Below are 24,760 nucleotides of genomic sequence, written 5' to 3'. Positions count from 1 at the left end.
GAGGTCCAGTGTTTACTGCTCAGGTGACAGGTGCACCAAGTCTCAGAAATCACCACTAAACTTACCCAGGTAACCAAAACCTATCTATTCCCCAAAAACTATTGAAATAAGAAATGAGACTTAGGAATGGGTTCGAGGATGAAATAAGGAAGTCTAAAGATTTAGGCATAACTTGGGTCAAGGACAAATCTTGTGTCAGAATTGGCACTTGGGCTGTGGTCTATATTCTTAAACATGGGGGTATTCCACTTCTGTCATGGACAAGAATGAGCTCAAGTTTGATCTTGGAGCCTGATTCCTGGATGCACCCCTTCTGGGGTTAGGAAGGTGGCTTTTAGAAAAATGCTTTCCCTATTATAGCATCAGTATTCCCATTTGAGGGTAATTCTCAGACTTCAGAGATGTATGTAAGTCCCTCAATTGGTATTTATTTCGATGTACTCCAATTAAGCATCTGGGCCAACAAGTTTAAAGTTTTATTCTAGAATTGAACATGAACAATGCTTATGTCAGAGAAATACTGAACTTATGAAGTTATAAGCTAAGGGTCCAATTCAATTTATAAATAGAAATAGAATTGCTTTGGTTGTTGGTACTGTGTTGGTCTCACTTTTCATCTTTGATGGACTTATACATGTAATGCCTAGCTGTAAGATAAGATTGAATGGAAAAAAACTGGGTAGTTGGATTCAAATGAAGGGCTAAGATACTTAACGACACCAAGCTTGATGCTTGTGTGTTGTGGAGCCCAGCGGCATAATGTCATTTTTGGGCCAGAGTGCCCTCTCCTGGACAGTATTAGAATGGGGACAGTGTTAGAACTTCAGAATGTTTGCTTCTGTTTGAGATCTGTTTCCAACGCAGAATACAGATCTTATCTGATTGGCTTGATATTTTCCTATAGCAAAAGGTGATACTTTTCTGCACATCTGATGCATATCTCCCCATGAGTTGGAAGAATGAGGTTTTGAAAGTTTGTGAATGAAATTAAGGGATAGTTCCTTAATTAAGGGATATAACCTTAAGGATAATTCAACAAGTACTTTGGTTTATTGAATATTTTGTTTTTAATTATACAAGGCATCCAGATACAGAACAGACTAAGATTCTAAACGAAGTTTATCAAAGCAGAGTTTATCCATTGGAGGTGGTGAATACTGGATATGAATCTCAATATGAATTTCAAAATCTGGATATGAATTTGTATGGACTGATAGTCCTACTTTTTACTTGGCTAAGGGTACAGCATATATGCAGGATAGAAGAATCCTGTATATTTTGGCCACTACCAGCAATTTCACACAGAATATGAAATGTAAGTTTGAGGAGCAGGTTGCAAGCTTCTAGAAGTTCCCAGCTTCTCCTGAGGATCTACAGAGGTAGAATTATCTGAAAGGGAGCGGAAGTGAAAATGAAATCCTTTCCATAATAATTCTACTGCATTGGCCCCTTCTCTGACCATATTAGATCCTAGCTAGAAGCAGAAGGTCAGGTTTTGTCTCCAAGGCTTAGAGCTAACCCTTTCTGAAGACACAGGGACAGCAGTAATGGTGATAATGCTGTTTAAGCATTTGTCATGTTTGTCTTACTAGGTTCTTTATATGCAGTATCCAAGTTATAACTTCTACCCAAAGAGATTATTCAACTTATGCTTGAAGAACTGGAAATGATGTAACTTACTTCAGGTTACATAGTGACCATGTAACCAAGCTGGCTATGCAAACTCAAGCCTTTGAAGCTTCAGAGGCCATGCCTTGTCACACATCCTCAAGTGTGATGCTCCAACCCATGAACATCCTATCAGAACACTTGAAGGAAAAAACTGCTGCTTCAGTTTTTCACTTTGAGAAAAGTGATGTTAGAGAAGGCTGGATTCAAAAAGATATAAAGGAGATCTACCATTCCATGTACAAGTTTAGGGTCCTTTCTGCAATATAAACCAGAGTGGGGGAAAATTTGTGTTCAGTATCTAATTTTAAAGAGTTGCTATTGAGTTGTCTTAAATAAAATTTAGGACCCTACCATCACCTAGTACTGTAAAGAGCCTGGACTTTAGACAAGTGGGCTGAACTCCAATTTCCATCCGAGCCCTAGAGGACTCATCCCTACCCCAGGAATACCTTTGATTTCTACTTGGTGACCTTAGAATAGCTTCAAATACCAGGAAGGCCAGATGCAAGAAACAAGAGGACTTGGACACAAGGGATTAGGACTCAGTTAATGGGTCTATTCCTTCCCTCTGGACCAACTCTGGCATGCCAGGAACAGCTGTGCTTAAGTTTAGATTCTGTGCTCATCCTTCTGGGACAAAGCCTGCTATTAGTTTCTATATTGAGGGAAGTGGGGAGGCTCAGATCCCAGATGGAATTCCCCAGACACCTGAGCAGAGTGCTTATAAGTACAAGGTCTCTGAGGCATTTGTAGAGCTCCAGGCTTACTGACAGGACACAGCCCGGGTAAGAGGATCTTACGAAGAATGATATAGAGAAAGAATAGGGGTCACAGGGAAGAGTCCCCAGCTTATAAGGATGTACAGACCTTGGGGAGCCAACTTAGCTCGTGTTCCTGTAAGTCTAAGGCAAGACTCAGGAAAGGGATTCTCTGGGAAGGGGATTTAGAAAAGGTGGAGTCCACACAGAGCCACAAACAAGAAGTCTGATGAAGCCTCTAGTTCACTAATGCCAATTTTTACAAGACCCTTTAATACACAGCCATGTTCTTTAAATAGGCGCAATAATTTCTTATTCAGCAGAGCCATGTACTGTGCTAGCACATGACTTCTAGTAAAAGACAGGCAAGATCACCGCCCTTTTACAGCTTACTCTGTTTGGGGAAACATACATCAGAAGACAATTCAGAGAACTATTCAGGCAGTACAGAAATAGGGCGCCAAACCCAGAATCAAGGCAAGGTTCACTAAGTGTGTATCTAAGCTATGGCAAGGTGAGTATGTAAGGATTCACTAGGTGAGGGAGGAAGGAAGAATGTCATTTCAGTATCAGGAAAGAACATGAATTATTCTCAGAGGCAAAAGGACATGTTGCAGCTGGGAAACAAAAATGCAGTCTTATTGGAAGGTAGTAAGAAGGGTGAGAAACAGTAAAAACCATGACAGGTTTAGTGGATGTGTTTGGACACATCATTATGCTCACACCATCCCTGCACAGAAGCTGCAGTAGACTACTATATTTAAGGTATGAGAACTGCTCCTGACAAAGGAGGTATGAATTAAAGAGCTAGTCTCAGTGTTGGGGTCTTAGAGGAAAAGACAGGGGTCAAAAGTTTATCTCAAGAGTGGGTCCTCTCCATGTAAGCAGCTGAAGTACATCTCTCCAGTCAAGGATATCCTATTCAGTTTCATGATGTGCTCCCAGAAATGAATAGGAAGAGATGAAATGGAGGTGTCCATCAGGAAACAGGCCTGTATGTTGTCAGGTATGAGAAAGGAAAGTGAGAGAAGATAAATTCGAACTTCTCCAGAGTTTCAGGTCACTCCAGAGGACATCTGATGTGGCTGTAACAAGGTCTGTGACACCAGAGGCCTATTGGATTTCATGAGAAGTCACTTCCTCTCATGTCCACAATTCACCACGTACACACTTAGTCTCATCTGTGATTTGTGCCTTTAAGATTCTCCTACAACATCATCTCTGCACAAACCTAGAAGGGAGCCACTTGCCAGGGAAATAGCGAAGGGGTTCAAATTGCATTAGAAAGAAAGATGAACCCTGAAACAGCTTTCTCACCAATATAGGAGGAGTAATAGCTGTACTCAGGAATCATGGCAAAACAAAAATCTACTTGGTAGAGTCCTGCTAATTTTACCATTCAAGAGCTCTCCATTTCTGGAGTAGAACAAAACTTTTTCATATTACAGCTTTGCTTAGGATACCATTCAAGCTATAAAATCCATTTGATTCGACATAGAAGTAAAATAGACAAGACCCCTTTATTGTAAATCTTAGTATCAGAGGAAAGAGTATCTGGCCCAATTGCCTTGAGTTTATAGCTCCTTTGCCTTTAGAATTATTTCTGTGACTTGTCAACTTTCAGATTCTGTGCTCTACTGAGGAAGCAGTTTTCTTGTCAAGAGACAATACTGGGTAAAGATTATATACTGTTTGGATCTGGTCTGACATATTCATGAAAGAACAAGTGGCATAGTCAAAGGGCATTTGAAGGGACTATATGCAGAGACATAGGAAGAGTTAAGGAACTTGACAAGGGATGGGAGGCACTAGGACCAACAGTGGCACTTCTTAGCCCAGAGCTGACCAGGTAAAGCAGGGCATGGTTACCAGGACACAGAAAGGGTCACTTCAGGAGCTGGGGCCTTTGGCTGAAGACCAAGACACTGCCAAAAGGGAAGTGGCAGGCAGGAAGGGAACTAGACAGTAAGTCTCTGATCACTGGTTTTACCCTCTTATCTAACGTTAGTGCCTCACATTGACTGAGCCCCCCTGGAATCTAGAGGATAAGGGAATCTGGGTGATACAGCTTGTGAGTATAATACTTCTGGGACATAGAACAGGAATCTATGCAAATGGAGAACCAGCATATAGGTTAAGGAAGCCAAACCAGCCACCTTCCAACTAAACCCATCACCCTATTCTAGCTGATGGCCTCACAGGCCAGTTCCTGTGTACTCCTTTTCTTCCTAGCTCCAATGATTCAGCCTTTTTATCTTCCCTCTTCACAGCTACTGCAAACCTATGTCCACTTATAATCTTTGAGAATCTTAAGGTGAGCCCAGCTTAAGAAGCTTTATGGAATAATGTCAATAGGCTTACAGCAGTCATCCTCCCGAGCACTACAGCTTCCTGGAGATAGACATTCTAGAGTCCTTTGATGTTTGAACATTTTTGGCTTTGCATGTTAGTCTCAACAGAATAAAGAGCTAATGCTTAGTGTTACTGTCAGACGCTGCATTTTCATTTGGACATGACAACTTCTGTAGGCCACAGCCTTAAGTCTGTTGCAAATTGAGGTCAGTCGTATTTCACTAATGGGATAAAGCAGTTCACCTAAGCTCCCAATGCCAAGATCTGAAGACAGACCTAGAAAGGTCCTAAGCCCAGACAACCGACTATTCTACTGTAGTCAACATAACTAGGCTCAAGACGTAGAGTATTAAACTTCTCACAAGCTCCTCACTTCCTTTCACATTCCTCTGATCTCTAAGGAACAAATTCTGGTATGATCTTTTGGACAGAGAAAAAAAAAAAAAACCAAATCAGAGATAACACAAATTGTTTTCATGTATTTTCTTTAAATTGGTATCTTGTTAGTGAGTTGCCCTGGACTCTGAGTAAAGATGTTTCATCACCAAATGTTTGTATCCTAGGCTTCACACCACTCTGCACTGAGTATCTTCTTCCTCCCTGCTGATAACCCTGTTTCTGGAGTCTTATCTTCATATTCAGCCTTCAGAAAGGGAGGAGGCTCTTGCCAGGCTTTGCCTTTGGGCATCAAATATGCAGGAAGTGAGCTTTGATTAGATTTTATCTTTCAGAAATCACTTTGTTTCCACCCTCTGGAGGTCCCATTTTTTACCATCCCAAGCCGCTGCTTTGTGACTCTGGCCTACAAATTAGACACTTCAGCTCATCCAGTAGTCAATTTTGGTCCCAGGCTTAAGCTTTCATTTACCATTAGAGCCTAGATAGTTCCAGGACTCTCTGATCCTCTGATACTTCAATGCATCTCCTTTTCTTTCAAGGAACTCTGTACTCTAAAGCCTTCCAATATTATCTCAAGAGTCATCTCATAGCCTACATGCAGTGGTAAATAACCAAATAGATATTTGCTTTAGGTCAATTCATTCAGTGATGCAAGAATATCAACACCTTGAAGTCATACTGCAAAGAGATGTATTACATTCAAATGAGTGTTTTGGCTTGTGCTTGGTAAGATTGTGAATATTTTAGTATGATGTGACACTGACATTCTACAATTTCTTCTAAGGATGACTTATTATCTAACATCTAGTCAGTGATCCTATTCCCTATTATAGGGCCTTAGAGTAAAATATTTTCTTTTGTTTCCAGGAAAAACACCCTGCTGCCTTTAGTGGTACAAGTGAGAAGGTTCACATATAAATAACCATGCTCAATTTTCATAATGTCTGCTCAGTACCCAGCTCCTTCTGGCTCACTGGCATCCCAGGGCTGGAGTCCCTGCACATCTGGCTCTCCATCCCCTTTGGCTCCATGTACCTGGTGGCTGTGGTGGGGAATGTGACCATCCTGGCTGTGGTAAGGGTAGAGCGTAGCCTGCACCAGCCCATGTACTTTTTCCTGTGCATGTTGGCTGCCATTGACCTGGTTCTGTCTACTTCCACTATGCCTAAACTTCTTGGAATCTTCTGGTTTGGTGCTGGTGACATCGGCCTGGATGCCTGCTTGGGCCAAATGTTCCTTATCCACTGCTTTGCCACTGTTGAGTCGGGCATCTTCCTTGCCATGGCTTTTGATCGCTACGTGGCCATCTGCAACCCACTACGTCATAGCATGGTGCTCACTCATGCAGTGGTGGGTCGTTTGGGGTTGGTTTCCCTCTTCCGGGGGGTTCTCTACATTGGACCTCTGCCTCTGATGATCCGCCTGTGGCTGCCCCTTTATAAAGCCCATGTCATTTCCCACTCCTATTGTGAGCACATGGCTGTAGTTGCCTTGACTTGTGGTGACAGCAGGGTCAATAATATCTATGGGCTGAGCATTGGCTTTCTGGTGTTGATCCTGGACTCAGTGGCTATTGCTGCCTCCTATGTGATGATTTTCAGGGCCGTGATGGGGCTAGCCACTCCCGAGGCCAGGCTTAAAACCCTGGGGACATGCGGTTCACACATGTGTGCCATCCTGATCTTTTATGTTCCCATTGCCGTTTCTTCCCTGATTCATCGATTTGGTCGCTGTGTGCCTCCGCCAGTTCACACACTGCTGGCCAACTTCTATCTCCTCATTCCTCCAATCCTCAATCCCATTGTCTATGCTGTTCGCACCAAGCCGATCCGAGAGAGGCTTCTCCAAATCCTGAGGATAGAAAGGAAGATTAGCTGACTGCTATTTTCTTCTCAACTAAGCTCATGGAGAAGGTGTTTAAATATGGTAGGCTGCTTCCTGTTGGGAACTTTACAAACAGTTTGAGATATTAGGCCCTGTGGTCTCCAACTTTTGTAGTTCCAAAGGAATACTAAGAAAGTATACAACTCTAAATCCTAAAGGTGGAAAATATAAAACTTATGACTAAAAGATATTTGAGCTCAAAGAAGGTAAACCAACAGTAACAGCAACAAACTGCTAACATTTAGCATTGTGTCATGTAACTCTTGGAAATATCCTGACATGAAGTATTGTTTATATTTTATGAGGAAATAGGACAGAACACCCTTGCTCTATGAACTGCATACAGTTACTTAAGCTGCCTTGCTCCATGTTTTGGTTGGAGTTTGTAATACATTGTTACGTATTAATACTTTCTACTCTTTGTTTCCTGTATATCTTTTAAGAGGTAAATTCTAAAAACTAAATCATTTAATTGATGTTTCCTTAGCTACAAGATACTTCCCGAGTTTAGCTTCTAGTGATTGAGATGATCAAACTGCTGGTAATAATGTGTTCTAGAAGACTTATTTGTATGCCCAGAAGATTTGGGGATACTTATGAAAGAGAATGTGGCCCCCCAAAATTTGTCAGGTAAATGAAGGAAAATGAGACAAGATTACCATGTCTCAACATTGCCTTTGTTGTATTCTCTGCAGGCTTGAGACATATGAGGGCTCTGTGGAAATAAGCCTTCCTTTTCCCACAGAAACACTCCCAAACCCTGATCCATCTGTAGGATTCCTGCCGACAGTTCTACATCCTTAAAATGAATCAGCATAAATTGTGTTATACAATTTATAAAGACACTGACTTCATCCTGCAGATTAAATGTTAGCACAATAACTAGAATGTAGTTAATGTGAATAAAGTATTTAGTTACTATTGACAGAGCTGACATAGTCCTCACTTCCACACTGTAAGGTAAGAATTACTCCATTTTGCAAATGAAGCAATTGAGTTCCCAGAAGTGATGTAAGTGATATAATTGCCCAAGGTCACTCAGTGAACAACAATGAAACCAGGGATTCAGCCAAGTTTTTAAAGCTCAAAAGCTTCCAGCCTCTGATCTACATTTTCCTTAACTAAGGAAAGGTGCTGAAAATTTCCTGGAGGTCTGAGTTTTCATGCACTTAAAGTTCCCAACACAGCAGACATTAGCTACATTCATTATTTCTGAAGCCAGATCCAAAAGAAGTCTTCTTTATAGTGCTGCTTCCAAAGGAAGGACAAAATGTAAAATTAGTGAACAGACCTAGATTTACAACTCCATACAGTCACGACATTTTTGAATACACTAGTCTTTAGGTATATACCAAATCATGTAATTGGGCATGACAGAAAGGAGTAGTCAGGTGCAAAGGAAAGAGTTTTGCATGAAACTATAGAAACTGCTTTCTAGTTTCTCTTTGGTTAGTCCAAAGAATGGAAACCACTCCACTATTGAGGTACCTGGAATGTGTAATCATTTAGGGATCCAATTACATGCATCTCTAACTTCCATCCTCTCACACCGTAGTGAGCTTTCCTTAAACTTTCGACCGAGTTTAGAGAATGAGTGTTCTCCCTATGAATGGAGAACAATCATAAGATGCGTCTTCTGCTTTACCTATCCCGCCATGGTTGGGAACCAGAGGAAGACTTTTGGAATCAGTGCAAAGTATGTGCTCACAAGCTGTCTACAGAGCAGGGGTGAAAGGGCAAATCACAGTGACCCAGAATGACCTCTGATGAAATTTTAAAATGTCATCTAGTAAGGTTAAACTAAGAAATCTCGCTGTTCTCCCACCGCACATTTTTTTTTTCTTCTTCCTGGAGGAAAGTATACTGGAAGAAAGTAGACATAAGTTGGAACCCGATTTATGGAATTTCAAGAAATTCAGCCTATCATGTGAAAGAATCATGTCTTCATTCTCCAATAGTTGTGCAGTCTGTGTCAGATTATAAAATACCATGTTCCTGTAATTCTAGCTTTCGTATATTGTTATACAGAAGTTGTGAAATCTAAATATAGCCAAAGGACATTATGTTTGTCACCTAAAGTGAAATAACTTATGAAACATATAAGAAGCCATGAAAATTATTGTGGCAACCTTTAATTGTATCTTCCATATCTTCTACAGTGAATGCAGTTGACTGACAGTTTTAACTGCTACCATCTAAACTATCACCATGCTTCTACTGAGGCCACATTTCCCAGAAGCTGTTCCCAGTGATCCAGCATGATAGGGACCTAGAATAGGCCCACCTGGGACTGTACACTTCTGACAGGGAACTATGACTCCAAGACTCTCACATGGAACTTCTAAAAGTTTCAGCAAGGCCAAGTTTAGTGATAATTCCTTAGCATCTCTCAATCCTTTACAGAAGTCAGGCTGGCATTTACCATTAGTTCTCCCAACCTCCTCCGGCTCCCTGCCTGATTCTCCTTCGCAAGCATATTCTTCAGTAAAATACTAAGATGAGATTAGGCCCAAGATCTTAGAGTTTATTGGTTTCTTCTAAGTTACACTGGTGCCCCTGCAGAATAATGAAGTGGAGAGCTCTTAAACAATTAATGGATAAGGCGTGAGAACGTAAGGTTCTCCTTCTAAGCAACCAGAGAAAGTCCCCTGCAATGATGCACAGCTGAAAAGCAGACTAAAGACAATTGTTACAAGCACACAGAAATGTTTGAGAGCTCAGGAAAGTGTTATTCTAAAGTCAGAGCCATATTTAGGAAAACCTGAGACACTGAAACATGGCATGGGAAGGGATGCCCTTGAGGATGTTGAAACTGTAGATACCCTAAATGCTTTGGGCTTTCAGTGGTAATGACTTTTCTCTAGTAAAAAGTAACACTTTGGTGCAGCAACAGGTATTCCCTCAGGAGCTGCTCTCACTTCTTCTGGCTGCCAGGGTAATACATAGGGTTAAGGACAGAGTATTCTTGCTGAGAACAGGCAGGGCTGGATAAAGAAGTAACTGTACAATAGAATTGTTTTTAGAGTTAACTAACATATGTTCCTTAGCAAAGGCCCCACCCTCAAGCCTGGAAACCCACAGCCCTAAGTGGGAACAGGCATTCCTATTTTTGCATCAAAAGTTGCCTTTTGACCTGCCATACCCCCTCTATCCTGTACCCTTATAAACCCCAGACCCCACAAGCAGGTGAGGAGATGAACAGAAGAGCAGAAGAATGGCACAACAGCATAGCAGCAAGAAGAGAAGAAGCATCTGAACACCAAGAGGGTCTGGCTGGAGGTGGTCAGAGAAGAGATTGGCCACTGGGTGGCCAGACTCCAGGGGAAGATTGTGTTCCCATTCCATCCCCTTTCTAGCTTCCCACCCATCCCACTGAGCATACTGTAACACACGCTCACTTGGGCTTCAGGAGTCGCAGGCTTCCACCTCGGACACTGCTGTGGGGCTGGAGCCAAGGGGTGCTTGCCCGACTCCTGTCCATCTGTGTTCTTTCTCTCCCAAAAGGGGTTTGAACACACACAGCATCCAAACAGATGAGCAACAGCCTTGTCACATGTCCTGCAATGGGGGTCAGGGAACTCTTTCATCTGGGGGCTTGTTTGGGATAAAAAAAAACAACAAGTAAAACACAGAACTGTCAGATCTGTCTTTTCCATAACCCTGCCAACTCTTCCCTGTAATCAATAGGAATACTGACTCCGTTTCCCTTCACAGAGGTCTGGCTGTCACATGGGACTGGAGTAAACCCTTGGGGCAACCAAAGTCATCTTTTGCTGGAAGACTCCAAGACTGAACTCCATTGGCTAGGAACCCCAGACTTTGTTATATCTTTTTCACAGTTTGAAATTGCTCCTCTCTCTTCTTTTATAATGTTAACAGTTTTGCTACAGCTGTGGCAATGATGGCATTTGGCTCAGCCAAAGGTGTAGTTCAGAACCATGTAGCCTGTTCTTAGAAGTGCCATCCCCAGCCCCATCTCAACAGCCGCAGGTACAGGTGGTGCATGATGCCTTCCCTCCCAGCTCAAGTGCCTTTGTGTGTCCTGCAGCACGCACAAGCCACATCCAATGCCCACAAAGGGTGGGAGAAAACTGCAGCTGCTGCTGGGGTCCTGCATGGAGGTTCTTCCCACCAGACCTCCCCCTTTTGCCCCTAAGCTGTGTTTTTTCCCTTCCCCATTTTCTTTTTTTTCCCCTTCTCTAAGTGAGAGGGCTCCTTTCCCCAGCATTCTGCTTATGCTAGAAAAAGTGGAGTGACTCCTGCAGGCTAGTAACTGCAAATTTCACAAGGCCCATTTGAGACTTCAACAGATAAATGCAGATCCTGAAATAATTTTGTCCCCAACTCAATTCCAGGCTTCAGGTTGAGGCCCTAGAAAGGAAAACCAGATCTGAGGAATCCAAAGCCAGGCGACAGGCACAATGTAAACAGGCAGAACAAATGCCTGCCGACTAAACCCCTGCATCAGGGAAGGAGGCCGTGTTTCATGGCATAAAGGCCCAGGAAACTCAAAGGTTGCCGACAGTAGGGAAAATAAAGGCACAGGTAAGGGTGGCTAATTCTTACTCTCCAGGTGCCCCTGCTTCCTGGGTGCAAATTGCAATGGCAGCCATCTGTCTAGGGTCACTGGGACTTGGGAACAACAACAATAAAAAAAAAGGGAATGCCTTTCTTTCATCCTCACACCACAAGTTTTTGGTGAAAGAGGGAAATGAGCAATGCCTCTGTTTTCCTTTCTCTCTGAATGGGCAACCAGCTCTCTTCACCATCCCTAGCTTATACTCCTCTAGAGTGTATCCTGAACCATTGGGACTGCTTTAACCCTCAATATCTGAAGGAAAAATCCTCATAGCCCTCTGTACATAGGTTTGGCCAAATTATAAAGGACTGGCTTGGGCTCAGGAGTCATTTATTTCAATACTATTGGGCAGTTGGACCTTTTTATACAGGCAAGAGAACAGGTGGTCTGAGGCCCCATATGTACAGCCTTTCTATACATTTCAGAGCAATCCAGAGCTTTGCCAATAGTGCAGGGTTAATGCGGCCCTCCTGTTTGCCGTATCAGGAAAGGATGCAAGGGGCAATCCCAGGCAACTGAAAAAATAAATTCCAGAGGCACTCCTAGCAGAGAAGCCAGCTCTCTCCAGCCCTGCTTCACAGGTTCATGCCAACTTCCCCATCCAGCTTTAGTTTCTCCTGCCACCTCCTAGAAATCATCAGATTAGATAAGCCCCAGTCTCACTCTTGCCCCTCCAACAGATGCCTGGTGAATTTGGCCCCAGTAAGGTCCAGGTTCTCTTCTCTCTACAGAACTTAAAGCAAATTAAGGGGATCTTGGCAAGTTTTCAGGTAACCCTGACATTATATATATGCATATTATATATATTATATATGAAAGAGTCTTTTTAGAATTTAACCCAAATATTTAAGGTCTCCTGAAAAAAAATGTTAACTTGAAATCAAACCCTGATGGGCTCTGAGAAACAAGCTGCTCTTCAAGTGGCAGAAAAAGCTGGGGATGAGCTTTGTATCACATAGCATCGGGTGGTGGGGGAGCAAACTTTATCCAACTGGAAGAAAAGCGGTACCAGCAAATGTCCCTGGATGGGATACCAATGATGAGATGGGAGACTGGAAGAGGAGACATTTTCAGGTATGCATACTGGCAGGCTTATGTAGAATTAGGACCAAGCCTCGATTTTAGATAGACCAGGAATTTAATGAAGTAGATAGACCATGACAGACAACGAGTTTAGTAAAAATCTTACTGCCTTCTTGGAAAGGCTAGAAAGGTCCTTGGTAAAGCACAGCTCTCCATCTCCCAATTCAGTGGAGGAACAACTAATTATGAAGGATAAATTACTCAGGCAGTCCCTGAAATCAGAAGGACATTGCAACAATGGGCCCTGGAACCAGACAGTACTTTAGAAGACCTCTTCAAAGTGTCTACACTTCAGTCTTTTACAATAAAGATAGGGAGACAAAAAAAGCAGAAGCAGCTTTTATGGCCACCATGCAAGCCCACAAACCCCGGAATTCCCAAGGCGACGTACCTATTAATTACTACCGATGTGGCTTGACCCAGACAGCGCAGTAGAGATTAAGTATTTTCCCCTAAGGACCAAGTTAGATATGTAGCCAGCAGGCTTTTCTCACCACTTATGAACACAGCAAAAATGGAGGATCAGAAGGCTGAGATAATCACTAGTATAGTCAATGTCAGGCCCAATTCCCAAACTTGTGTCAGTTTTAGATCTAGACTCATTGAAGAGGTACCTGAATCCTTGAGTAGAAAAGCCTTGAAAAAGCCCCCATTATGTACCATGATTATCTCAGTTCTTCCTCAAAGGCACCTATGATAATTTACTCGGCAACTGTACTTTGGGGAAAGAACTAGACATTGACGATTACTGAACAGTTTGAGTTGACATTGATTTCCAGAAATCACAAGTACACAGTCATGGTTACTCTATTTACTACATAGACTAGTTTCTAGAATAGAGCCCCTACTTTAAACAGTCTCCATATAGCCTGGTTCCACAGATCCATTCACTGGTTATGTTTTTAGACACTGAAACTTAAATAACTATACCAGGTTGTTTAGATAACAACCATACAAGACTTTGTTCTGAAACTGCCATCCCCACCAAAATAGAAAGCTTTCTGAACACATGATGGAGAACTTGGCAGTTTATTGCTTTCTATTCCAGTTATATGATGATCAAAGTTCATATTCATACAGGACAGAAAATAGGACTCATAGTTTGCCTTGGGCACATTAACTCTACTGTCACGTGCCGTAGTATAGTCTTAAAAGACATGGACTGCCTGAACATCCCAGAGCACATCTCAGTGATCCAATGGTATCATGTTCATTGTGCCAAATGAACACGAGGTGGTTTGTACAGTAAAGGCCTTAGACGAAAAAAGCTCAAGCCTGATTCCAGATGGCTTGGCCAGCCGTGGTCTAAGATGCATGGCACGTGCATTACAGCCATATCCAGGGGCAGTTACAAGAGTGGACAGGCAGTCTTCAATTAGTAAAACTTGCTATCACGAATTGACAACAAGTTTATCAATTATCAGTTCCTTCCATGGGAAGTGGATAACCAGGTATCAAGTAGTTTTATCACTTATTGAAGAAAAAGTGGCCCAGGATGAGAATCTCTTTAAATTTCTGTGTAGTGGCCAACTGCCTTCTATCTGGTCAGGGGCTTACAAAGAGACCAGATGATTAAAAGCAAGAAAGACTGGGAGAGAGGCATAAATTTGAGTATGTGTGAATCAGGCCCAAATTGTGAAGATTCTTGTATCTTTAAAAGACATCTACCCCATGAGGCACTGAACGTTCAAGTAGATGAAGTGATTCCACTAGTTGAAGTTAGCTAGCTTTCATTGTTCAGCTCAGAACTGGAATGATTGCTTATAGAATGGCATCAGTGGCAGCAGAAGATCCTATTTATGGTTCCCGAAGCCCATATGTATTGCTCCTCAAGGAGGCCACTTAGTGGCAGTTCAGATCTACATTGAGCCTCTATGTTCTGGGAGGGCCAGTGGTTTCTACTTCCAGTTATATATTTGTTTTGGGCGTGGGTTTGCCTTTCTTGTCCACAGAGCCTTGGCCATTAGTACTACTTTGATGACTTCCAAATCCCTTAACTACAGGCAAGGGACCCCACATGGCACAGGATCAAAGGAATAGACATGATTCACAGCAAAGGATATGCAAGATAGAATAGGGCTGATGACCATGGGATTCACTGGTAGTATAACATTAACAGAAGCAGCTGGCCTCAGGCTATTAAGGATACCTGCTAAGAACACAACTAAAGCAGCATCTCACTGAAGCAGAATGTCAGCCTTCAGAATACATTATGTGTGCTTAATTAGAGATCTATATGGTGCTGCGTCTGCAATAGGAGAAGTACCATATACCGGAACCCAAGGGGTAAAAACAGGAATATGTTATAGTCATTTCTGATAGTCTACTAGGAGATTGACTTCCCAATTCTGGAAATCTTGACTCTGCAGTGTTGGAGATTCTGGTTCCCAAAGCAGGTTCACTGTGTGCAAGGGACTCAAGGTCCCATTGAGCTACAACTCACAGCTGCCATCAGGATACCTTGCACTACTATGCCCACGGACCAAAAGGTGAGGAGGAGTTGCCATACTGGCAAAAGTAATTTATCTTGATTAGCAGGAAGAGTGTTGCCTTTATACAATGTATATGAAGATAGATATGTAAAATACATGAAGCCATGTGATCCACTTGGACATTTTCTGGTGCTTCCTTGACCAATTGGGACTATGCACATACATGTGGATCATTCCCCAGATAAAGGTACGATTAAATAGTCAGTCCTCTCAGGAATAAACAATTGGGGTCACCCCACTAGGAAAGCCACCAAGATTTGCCATGGCAATAGTTGAGGGTGAGAAGAATTGAGTAACAAAGGAATGAGAGGAAGAGCCCTGTCCTAAAACTACTTCAGAGAAAAGGGCTGTTGTTTGTTCTATTAACCTTCCTCTAAGTATCCCCTTCAGCAAGGAAGGCCCACTGGAGCTATGAAGGAGATGTTCCTCACATCTGTTTGAAGGAGATCCATGCAGTGCAAGAAAAGACCATGCATGCAGTGCAAGAAAGGACTGTGATGGCCATGAAAACATGCTTTTAAGGTTGAATGCAGACAGCATATTGGATGGCCTCAGTCACTGTGCTCTAGAAATACATGGCATTTTCTAGGCTCCACTTCCCTTTGATTGTTTCTGACCAATCAATGAGCACAGGCCTAACCTTGTGAGATACTGGACTCCTCATAGGTGCCCTTGTTCAAGGTCTCCATTAACCTTTCCAAAACATTCTTAGAGATGCACAGACATTTAAGAACCTCCTTATTTTCCTTCCACCATCCCAAAAAGGAGACTTGCACTGTGACCTCGTGGCTCCTAGCCTCTCCTGAGATCCCTCTCTCTCCCCATCTTCCTTTATGGCCATTTTCTTCCAGCCCCCTTCAATAAGCCTCTGAGATATCTAGTTCCATCTTTATCTGTTCTTGGGAAGACCCATGCTAACACAATTATGGCAAGTCCCACAGAGGAGTCTTTTCTCTCCCACAGCAGTGTGTCCTTGGGAAGAATGAATACCTTTTATGAGTAGAGTCCTTTGAGATCTCTTTTCAAAGACTTCTCTCAAAGCCAATTAAGGAGGAATAAAGGGAATCCCTGAGGTCTGTCCTGGGGAGACAGTACTGCTCTGGGGGCTGACCTGGCAGGGAGTGGCTGCGCAGTCTGCTCTGGTGCAGATTTGTGCAGGCAGCCTCTGGCCCCTCTACTCCCAGGTCTGCCTCCTGGGACATCCCTCTGCCCCACCCAACATATGCAGTTCTACCTGCCTCTCTCCACTGTGGACTTTTGGGAAGTGGCTCCCCACCTCAGGGGCTCAGGACTTGACTGTGCTGGGAGCCAGAAGGCATCCTCCTTGACCTGCCCGTTCCCCTGGGCTCCGAAGTTGTGGGAACTAGTGTGAGTTGGAAGGTTTGCCTGAGGGCCGGTGCAGGCTTGGAGCGGCGCAGGCTTGGAGCTGGGGGCCCTGCTCTGCCCTGGGAGTGTGACCCTGCCAGCAACCAAAACCTAATGTGACTGTGCCCAAGAGCAGTACATGCAGATTCTCCTCAGAAGTGACTTTCCAAAGGACCAATGACTGTTTCCTGTGCCCTTTTATTTTTTTACTCTGTAACTATGCCTCGATCCTGCCATGAAAGACCTTACAGGTTAGCCAGGAAAAAGATGTAAACAAGAAAAAGAAAAACAGCTAACTACAAAAGACAACCAAGGCAGCCAACAAAAATGTTTCATCGGTCAAGACTGTAAGCCATGGAAAATTAAAGCAATGAATTCAAGAAAGAGATGTTAAAACAAACAAACAAACAAACAAACAAACAAAAAACAGAACCTAAACCATCTATGCCAGTTAGAAGCCTTCTAACAAGAGCTGGAGTAGCACGCATGAGTTTGGATGGGACTGAGGTTCTTTGTCAGAACCCAGAGCCCTTAACCTGCAATTTGTTTACAATGGCGCTAGGAAGCACCTCTTAGCAGGCGACTATCCCACACCCACTGGTCACAACCAAATCCAAAAGGATTCCACTTTCTAAGGGTTTAGAAAATGCTCATCATCACTGGTCATCAGAGAAATGCAAATCAAAGCTACATTGAGATACCATCTCATGCCAGTTAGAATGGCGATCATTAAAAAATCTGGAGACAACAGATGCTGGATAGGATGTGGAGAAATAGGAACACTTTTACACTGTTGGTGGGAGTGTAAATTAGTTCAACCATTGTGGAAGACAGTATGGCGATTCCTCAAGGACCTAGAAGTAGAAATTCCATTTGACCCAGCAATCCCATTACTGGGTATATATCCAAAGGATTATAAATCATTCTACTATAAGGACACGTGCACACGAATGTTCATTGCAGCACTGTTTACAATAGCAAAGACCTGGAACCAACCCAAATGCCCATCGATGATAGACTGGACAGGGAAAATGTGGCATATATACACCATAGAATATTATGCAGCCATCAAAAACGATGAGTTTGTGTCCTTTGTAGGGACATGGATGAACCTGGAAACCATCATTCTCAGCAAACTGACAGAAGAGCAGAAGATCAAACACCACATGTTCTCACTCATAGGCGGGTGTTGAACAACGAGAACACATGGACACAGGGAGGGGAGCACTACACACTGGGGTCAGTTGGGGGGAAATAGGGGAGGGACGGTAGTGGGTGGGGAGTTGGGGAGAGATAGCAAGGGGAGAGATGCCAGATGTAGGTGATGGGGAGGAAGGCAGCAAATCACACTGCCACGTGTGTACCTATGCAACAATCTTGCATGTTCTTCACATGTACCCCAAAACCTAAAATGCAATAAAATAAATAAATGGAAAAAAAGAAAAGAAAAGCAACATGATTGTGATATGATACTGATTTGGAAGTAAAGCACTCAGAAAATGATTTGGTTCAAATGCAACATACCCAAGTCCTTCCTGATAGAGACTGGTGTACAAAATTCCTCTTAAAAGTTAAGAGCCAAGAGACAACTCAGTCTTGGTGCCAAAGAGTTGAGGATTCCAAAATCAATATCCCTACCCACAGGGCCACTGGAAGGCACATGCTGTGGTGAAGGACTGTTCTGTGAAGAGACATTGAACGATACCAGTGTTTCCCCCAAAACTGTTTGCTCAGGACAGTGTGTCCTCCTCTGCCCCAAAGAGTTACCCCAAAGTTACCTCTCAAGGAAACCCCTGCATTCAGTGAGAAGAGTTAAACTCGTGAGTAGAATCTCAAGTTATCTGATTCTTACCTGGATCCCATTAAAAGTGAACATGATTGCTACCCCACCTCCAGTCAAATGTTCAATTCAGGTATATCCTTATTAACTCCTTGGCTTTTGGAGAGTGTATGTCTCCAACCTCTGTAATAAAATTCCACTTGGCAGGCTCAAAACAAGGGACCCTTGGTGCTAAATCAGATCATCAAGAGACCTTCAAAGCTACTTCAAATCAACAGGAAGCTCCTGATACCACCTCTGTCTTATGACAGGCCTTTGGTGCTAACCCACTTCAATGCGGACTTCCTGGGGATGACTCAGGTCATGGTGAGGCCCTGGGTGAGACCCCAGATCCACCCAAGTTTCCTGGTGCTATTCTGGTCCAAGGAGAGGTCTTTGGTATTATTTTAGAGCAACAAGAAACTCATGGTATGAGTTGGGGTGTTGTTTCAGACTTGCCAGTCTTCCTGTTCGTTCAAATCCAATTGCTACCTTTAATGCTCCTTCCAAATGGCCCGAGCCCCAAAGCACTGTCTCATATGGACTTGCAATCCAGGGTGCTATACAGTGTGTCCTTTGGGCTCAGGACATACTCAGTGATCATCAAACACAGAAAAATTAATTACCTCCAATAATGGCTACAAGGAATGTAGAAAGTGAGAAGTAGGTTCATATAAGCTTCCTGACAGCTAACACTCAGTGGTTCCCATTAGCCCCTGAGAGAGGACTCTTCCATGCTTCACTGGCTGTTGCCCAACTTCCTGTTGATTTGCAGAAGCTTTGAAGGTCTCTTGATGATCTGGTTTAGCACTAAGAGTCACTTGTTTTGAGCTTGCCAAGAGGAATCTGGAGGTTATAAAGGAAAACAAGAGGCCCCAAAGGAAAAAGCAGCCCAAAGTTTTAAAGGTAGATTTTGACAACAAAGGAATAAATGGCCCCAACTCAGAATCCATAGACTACTGTAGATGTGGTCATGGGGAAGAACGAAAATTGGAATTGAGTCCACATCCTGTTGAAAATATACTTAAGAATGAAGAAAGCATGACAGGCATCAAGGTGGAGAAGTGGACACAAAACAAGAAATCACATTTAACTGATCATGTCAAAGGAAATTTCCGTGCTAATGTCCCAGAAGCTGAAAAATAAAAAAACCGAGATTGACAAGAAACAAACCAAACCCACAAAGTTTTTTGTACATTGAAATGGCATTAAATATGCACACTATTTACCCACTGAAACAAATGTGTCATTTAAAAAATTTAGTATTGAAGAATTCAGCAAGACATTGGAAAACAAGTCTTATAAATTCCTAAAAGACACTGCAAACCATAACACTATGAGCTCCGTTGCTACTGATATGAGTTGTGATCATCTCAAGGAGAGAAGTCATGTTTTAGTGTTTCAGCAGCCTGGTTTAACTGCAATTTCATCCCACATTATTTATACTCCAACATAAGTCATCATGCTAGTATATACAATGAAGGTGATCAACCAAAGACTCTTGGTTTACTTGGAATATTCTCAAAAGATGGATCTCCAGTTCAACCAAGCTTCTTATTGCTAATGAAAGATAGGAGATTAACACTGGAGCAAGCGGTAGCCATAGAGGCCCCATCAGAGAATTCCTCCCCATCAAACTCAGAGAAGGATGAAGAATTAGAGCAGACAACAGCCAGTTTGCCTCATAGCTGCAAAGCTATCCTCTACACTGTAAGAAAAGATCTCTAAGACCCAAGGAGAGTCACCAAATCTTCATCACTGTCCATCTTTGGAAAAACAAAGTTCATGCAACATGGTGGTTTTCAATGGCAAACTACTATGCTTTCCAACTCACATATCAGCTCAGCTACTAACCAAGCATCCATTGAGTCACATGAATATTCAAACGTTATAAATTCATTTTTATACCAACCTCAAACTCATCCAAGACTGAAACCAAAACAAGTTTTGCTCCAGGGATATTGGAGCAGTTGTTCCAAGAATTTGCATTAGTTGCCTGCAAGAAATAATGACGTGGGGTTTTGTAACCAGTTACTGGACAGCGGCAAAATTCAGACTCAGATGATCTATTGCTGCTTCAGGATGCAGCCCATACTCAAATTGAAGATGTTGCAACACAGTTGATACAACTTGCTTCAATAATTAAGTTCAATTATATAAAACCACAGGACAAAAAATTGCAAGTATACCACAAGCCTTGTGGCATGAAATGTGCAGCAAAAATACAATCAGGAGAAGGGCTCAATACAACAAAACCACCTACAAGTATATAAAATAATCATGGCTAATCACTAACAAAGCAAAAGAACACAATCCAGAAAAAGACAAAATCCACCCCATCAAGAGATTGGTGAAAAAAGCAGCCCACAGTTTTAAGTTATCAATAAAATGATCAGGAGTGGGAAACGTTGTCCTTATGTATGGCACAATTTGAAATTAAAGCTATCCAAATGTCACATAATTTTGGGCAATTTTGTCAACATGATTTTCCTAGTGTATTTTAGAAAATTTCTTCCTCAACCAAATTATGGAAACCACTGACTCAAACGAGGCCATTATCTAGCCCAAAACAGTATTTCCTACACTCACTCAGATAAAATTACAGATATCCTGAACCAACAGAGGACAAGATGAAGATTGAACCATTGGATTCACTCAGCTTATTTCATCTTGAAACGGAATCCAACAGGAAGGCGTTCACTGATAAAGCTTATAATTCTCATGTACAGTTAACAGTGAATTCCAATCAGAAAGCACATCCTTTGACCCAGCTCTCCTCTCCTTCTAACCAGTGTGCTAATATGACGGCTGACAATGACCAAATATGGTTTCAGCAGGTTAAGGAGCAACTCATGCATCAGAGACTGCCATCATTCCCCAGTATCTCTCATGAAACACCCTTAGCAGAGTCAGCACTAACTCTCTGGAATGTAAATGTAATACATTCAGGTGGAATTACATTGGTTTTTACCAAAAATGAAGAGGAAGTCTGTTCAATTCAGTGTTAGAACATCCGAGTTGTCCACAGTGGACAGTGCATAGAAAAATTTCAATGATTATGCCATGAAATTCTTTACTAACCCTACAAAAACCTAGTGTCTATAACTAAAGATTCTGAACTGCCCACCTGCAACTGTCTTGATTGAGTTATACAAAAAGACACAGGCCCATATTATACACACCTTGGGTAAGGACCAAGTGTTGCTGCTCTCAGGGAAATCATGGAGAATAGGTATGGTGAAAAAGGAAATGCAGTAAGGACAGAAATAGTGTACACCAGTAAAGAAGGGAAAAGGTCTTATGGATGTCCAATTGCTAAGTGAATTTTAAGAAACAGTTAAGAAAAAGTTCTTTGTTTGGTCCGAAGCATACAGGTAACCACTGTTCAATGCTGTGCTGGTGGTGCTCTTCATAGTATGGGATGGCATCCCTCTTCCAGTGGCTGATTGGCTATACACGGAGCTCACAGAATCTAAAGTCATACAATGGGCATCCTATCAACTGAAGATGCACCCTCAATGAAAATCATACCTGTACATGTCAAGGAATTAATCCAGAGACTTGTGAGGATTCATTCTCTTGGCTGTTCATGGAGTATATACTTTAATGTCTATATGTTTGGTAGAATTCCAAGCCCCAAAAGATTTAGAATTGATTCAAGCTCTCTTACATGAAAAAAACTCCTGAAGATAATTTAGGGTTTGGCTACACTATTGTAAGCAGGATGCTCCAGTAGCTTACCAGAATTTTTCAAAAGCAGGTGGAATATGAAAATGTTGTGGGAGAATGTCAGTTTGACAGCAAGGAAGGTCGTCCATTCTCTGGGGTCACCACTTGCCTGGACTTCTGTGCCCACCCCCACAGGGACATTCACAACATGAATAATGGAAGCACGGTGGTTTGTACTTTAACTCTAGAAGATAACTACTCTTTGGGTGTTATTCCTCAAGATGAGCAGCTCCATGTGCTACCTCTTTATCAACTTTCAGCCACAGATGAGTTTGGCTCCAAGGAAGGAATTGAAGCCAAGATCAAATCTGGGGCCACTGAGGTCCTGACACCCTGCCAGAAAAAAAAACAAACGTGTTTCACTCAGTCTGTTTCCTGTTCTGGGAAGAAGAGGGCTGTGAAGATGGAGGTTGTGGCCCATAAGGTCAGTGGAGAAGAAACCTATTCCCTGAATCAAGCAGAAGAATAACTCAACAACAACCAACAGTAAGGCTTGGTCACTGCCAACCTTAGGGAGTAAAACAGACCATGCAACCTGAAATACAAAGTGGAACCAATCCCGATTTTATCTTAAAAAGTTCAGGCAACACTAAGCTGATGCCATCTACTTCTCACCCAGTGACATAGCCATCTCCAGGCTTCTCCTGGTCCCTGAAGATTGCTTCAGCCACATCAGCTCCACTGAAGAATGTTGCAGCAGTCTTGCGCAGGTTTTCAGAAAGCAGCAGCACTCCCCACACTGCATGATGCCTTTGGGAAGACTCCGTGGTGCCAATGCAGCTGCTGCAGAAGTCCCTGGCACTTGACAGCCTGGTGACGTTGCTGCTCTCCCACCCTGTCTGCTCCTGTGACAGAGCTTCTTATTAATCTGAGCTTTCCACTGGTGTGACTGACTGAACCACTAACATCTCATCAGCCAAACCAGCATCCCTCCTTCACCTCTCAAGACCTTGCCTCTTCTCCAATGGAAGATGAGCATCATTCTGAAGCAGATGAGCCTCTATCAGAGGAACCCCTATCTGATAACCCCTTGTCACCTGCTGAGGAGGAACTGCCCCACATTGATGAGTATCGGTCAGTGAGCACCTCTTTTTGGATGCAAATATTGGTGGAGTGGCCATTGCACCTGCTCATGGCTCGGTTTTGATTGTATGTGCCTGGAGAGAGCTGCGTGTTAACACTCCTGTTGAGCATCCCAACCATAATCATCAAGCCTGCCTCTCCCTTGTCTTGTTACCAGCACAAAAACCTGAATAAACCCCAACACGGTTTTGAACTAAACAAGAGTAGGTTTGAGGCTAAGGAAGCTAAGAATAAGAAAATGAAGGCCTCAGAACAGAAACATCAGGCAGCTAATGAAGGTCCAGAACTGTCCTCAGAAGTAAATGAATTGAACCAAATTTCTTCTCACAAAGCATTAACATTAACCCATGACAGTGTTGTCACCATGTCCCCTTATGCTCTCACACATGCTGTGGGGCCCTGTAACCACTGGGTCTGAAGGTTTTTCTCCCCCTCTTAATGCCTTGCTAGTTTGGTGCATTTTTTCAAGATGCTGTTAAAAGTCATGTTGTCATTTAGCGTATTTTCATCTCACCCATTTCAAGTCTGAGGTAAAAAAACAAATGTGGGTATTTCTGACTATATTTTGACAATTGGTAGAAGGTGCACATTTTAAGCAGAGATAAGAGCTTTATCATTTTAAATATATAAAGGAATATTAGGCATTAGCCTTGGTAGAATCACTCAGTTTGGAGCTTTAAATTAACTGTTTACTATGAAACAAGAGCCATGTTTAGGGAATTTTAACAGGTTCATGTTCTATGATGTAAAATCAAGACACAGTGTTAACTCTACAGTTTCTGGTGCTTAACCACATCCACACAGTTAAAGATAAGCTGAATTATTTCATGGTGCAATTGTCCCAACATCTTCCAATTATTGCTGAAACATTGGCATATTCTTTTGAAATAAACTTATGAAATGTTTTCTCTTAAAATATTTCTCCTGTGTAAAATAAATCATTGTTGTTAGCAATGGTTGGAGGCTGTTCATAACTTGTAAATGTATTTTAAAAGCACCTTCTATTTTTAAAAGTAACTTGAAATAGCAGAAGCCTGTTGTCTATTGTGCATAGCTGCATGCTAGAGAAGTCTTTTATCCTTCTGTATAGAGTTCCATCTTATTAACGGCAGTATGTATTCTAATCACGTGTATGGTTTCTGTTCTTTTAATGGTGTCCTTTCACATTCAAATATTAGCAACTTGCACTATATAAAATAGATTGAGAGGTTCTTAATTATGGAACTGAAAACGTATCACCAATATTAACATTTTCTTTGGAACTAGATAGGTTGTTCAATAAGTCAGAAGAGACCAATCTTAAGTTTAGTTTCATCCCACCTTTCTAATACATGAGAGGTGTTTCCAAAAGGAGATAATGGGACAGAATAGGTTTCAGGAGAGTCAAATGCTTCTAATATCTCAAGGTGATAAAATACAAAAATCAACTAGACAGGTATTTGTACTGACATCTGATAGAATTAGAGAAATTCTTGAAATATTTTGAAAAGAAATTCCCTACTATGAAATGCCTCCCCAAACCCAAGTCAAACAAGAGGAATGGTAC

At 42.3% G+C, this 24,760-nt stretch overlaps 1 protein-coding gene and 1 pseudogene across 1 annotated transcript; both read left to right on the top strand.

Moving 5' to 3' along the window:
- Positions 1-6,104: 6,104 nt before the first annotated feature.
- Positions 6,105-7,980, top strand: LOC108307491 (olfactory receptor 52M1). Its single transcript, XM_017532845.2, has one exon. The coding sequence runs from the start codon at positions 6,105-6,107 to the stop codon at positions 7,056-7,058; it is 954 nt and encodes a 317-aa protein (XP_017388334.1). The 3' UTR covers positions 7,059-7,980.
- Positions 7,981-16,802: 8,822 nt separating this feature from the next.
- Positions 16,803-23,632, top strand: LOC108307415 (annotated as a pseudogene).
- Positions 23,633-24,760: the final 1,128 nt, after the last annotated feature.

Source organism: Cebus imitator, unplaced genomic scaffold (assembly GCF_001604975.1).
Source record: "Cebus imitator isolate Cc_AM_T3 unplaced genomic scaffold, Cebus_imitator-1.0 Scaffold79, whole genome shotgun sequence".
Lineage (NCBI taxonomy): Eukaryota > Metazoa > Chordata > Mammalia > Primates > Cebidae > Cebus > Cebus imitator.
Note: the sequence above shows the minus strand (reverse complement) of the source record. Positions and strands in the feature narration are given on the sequence as shown.

Excerpts from the sequence above, each read along its gene's own strand:
- LOC108307491 (XM_017532845.2), top strand. The coding sequence starts at position 6,105 with ATGCTCAATTTTCATAATGTCTGCTCAGTACCCAGCTCCTTCTGGCTC.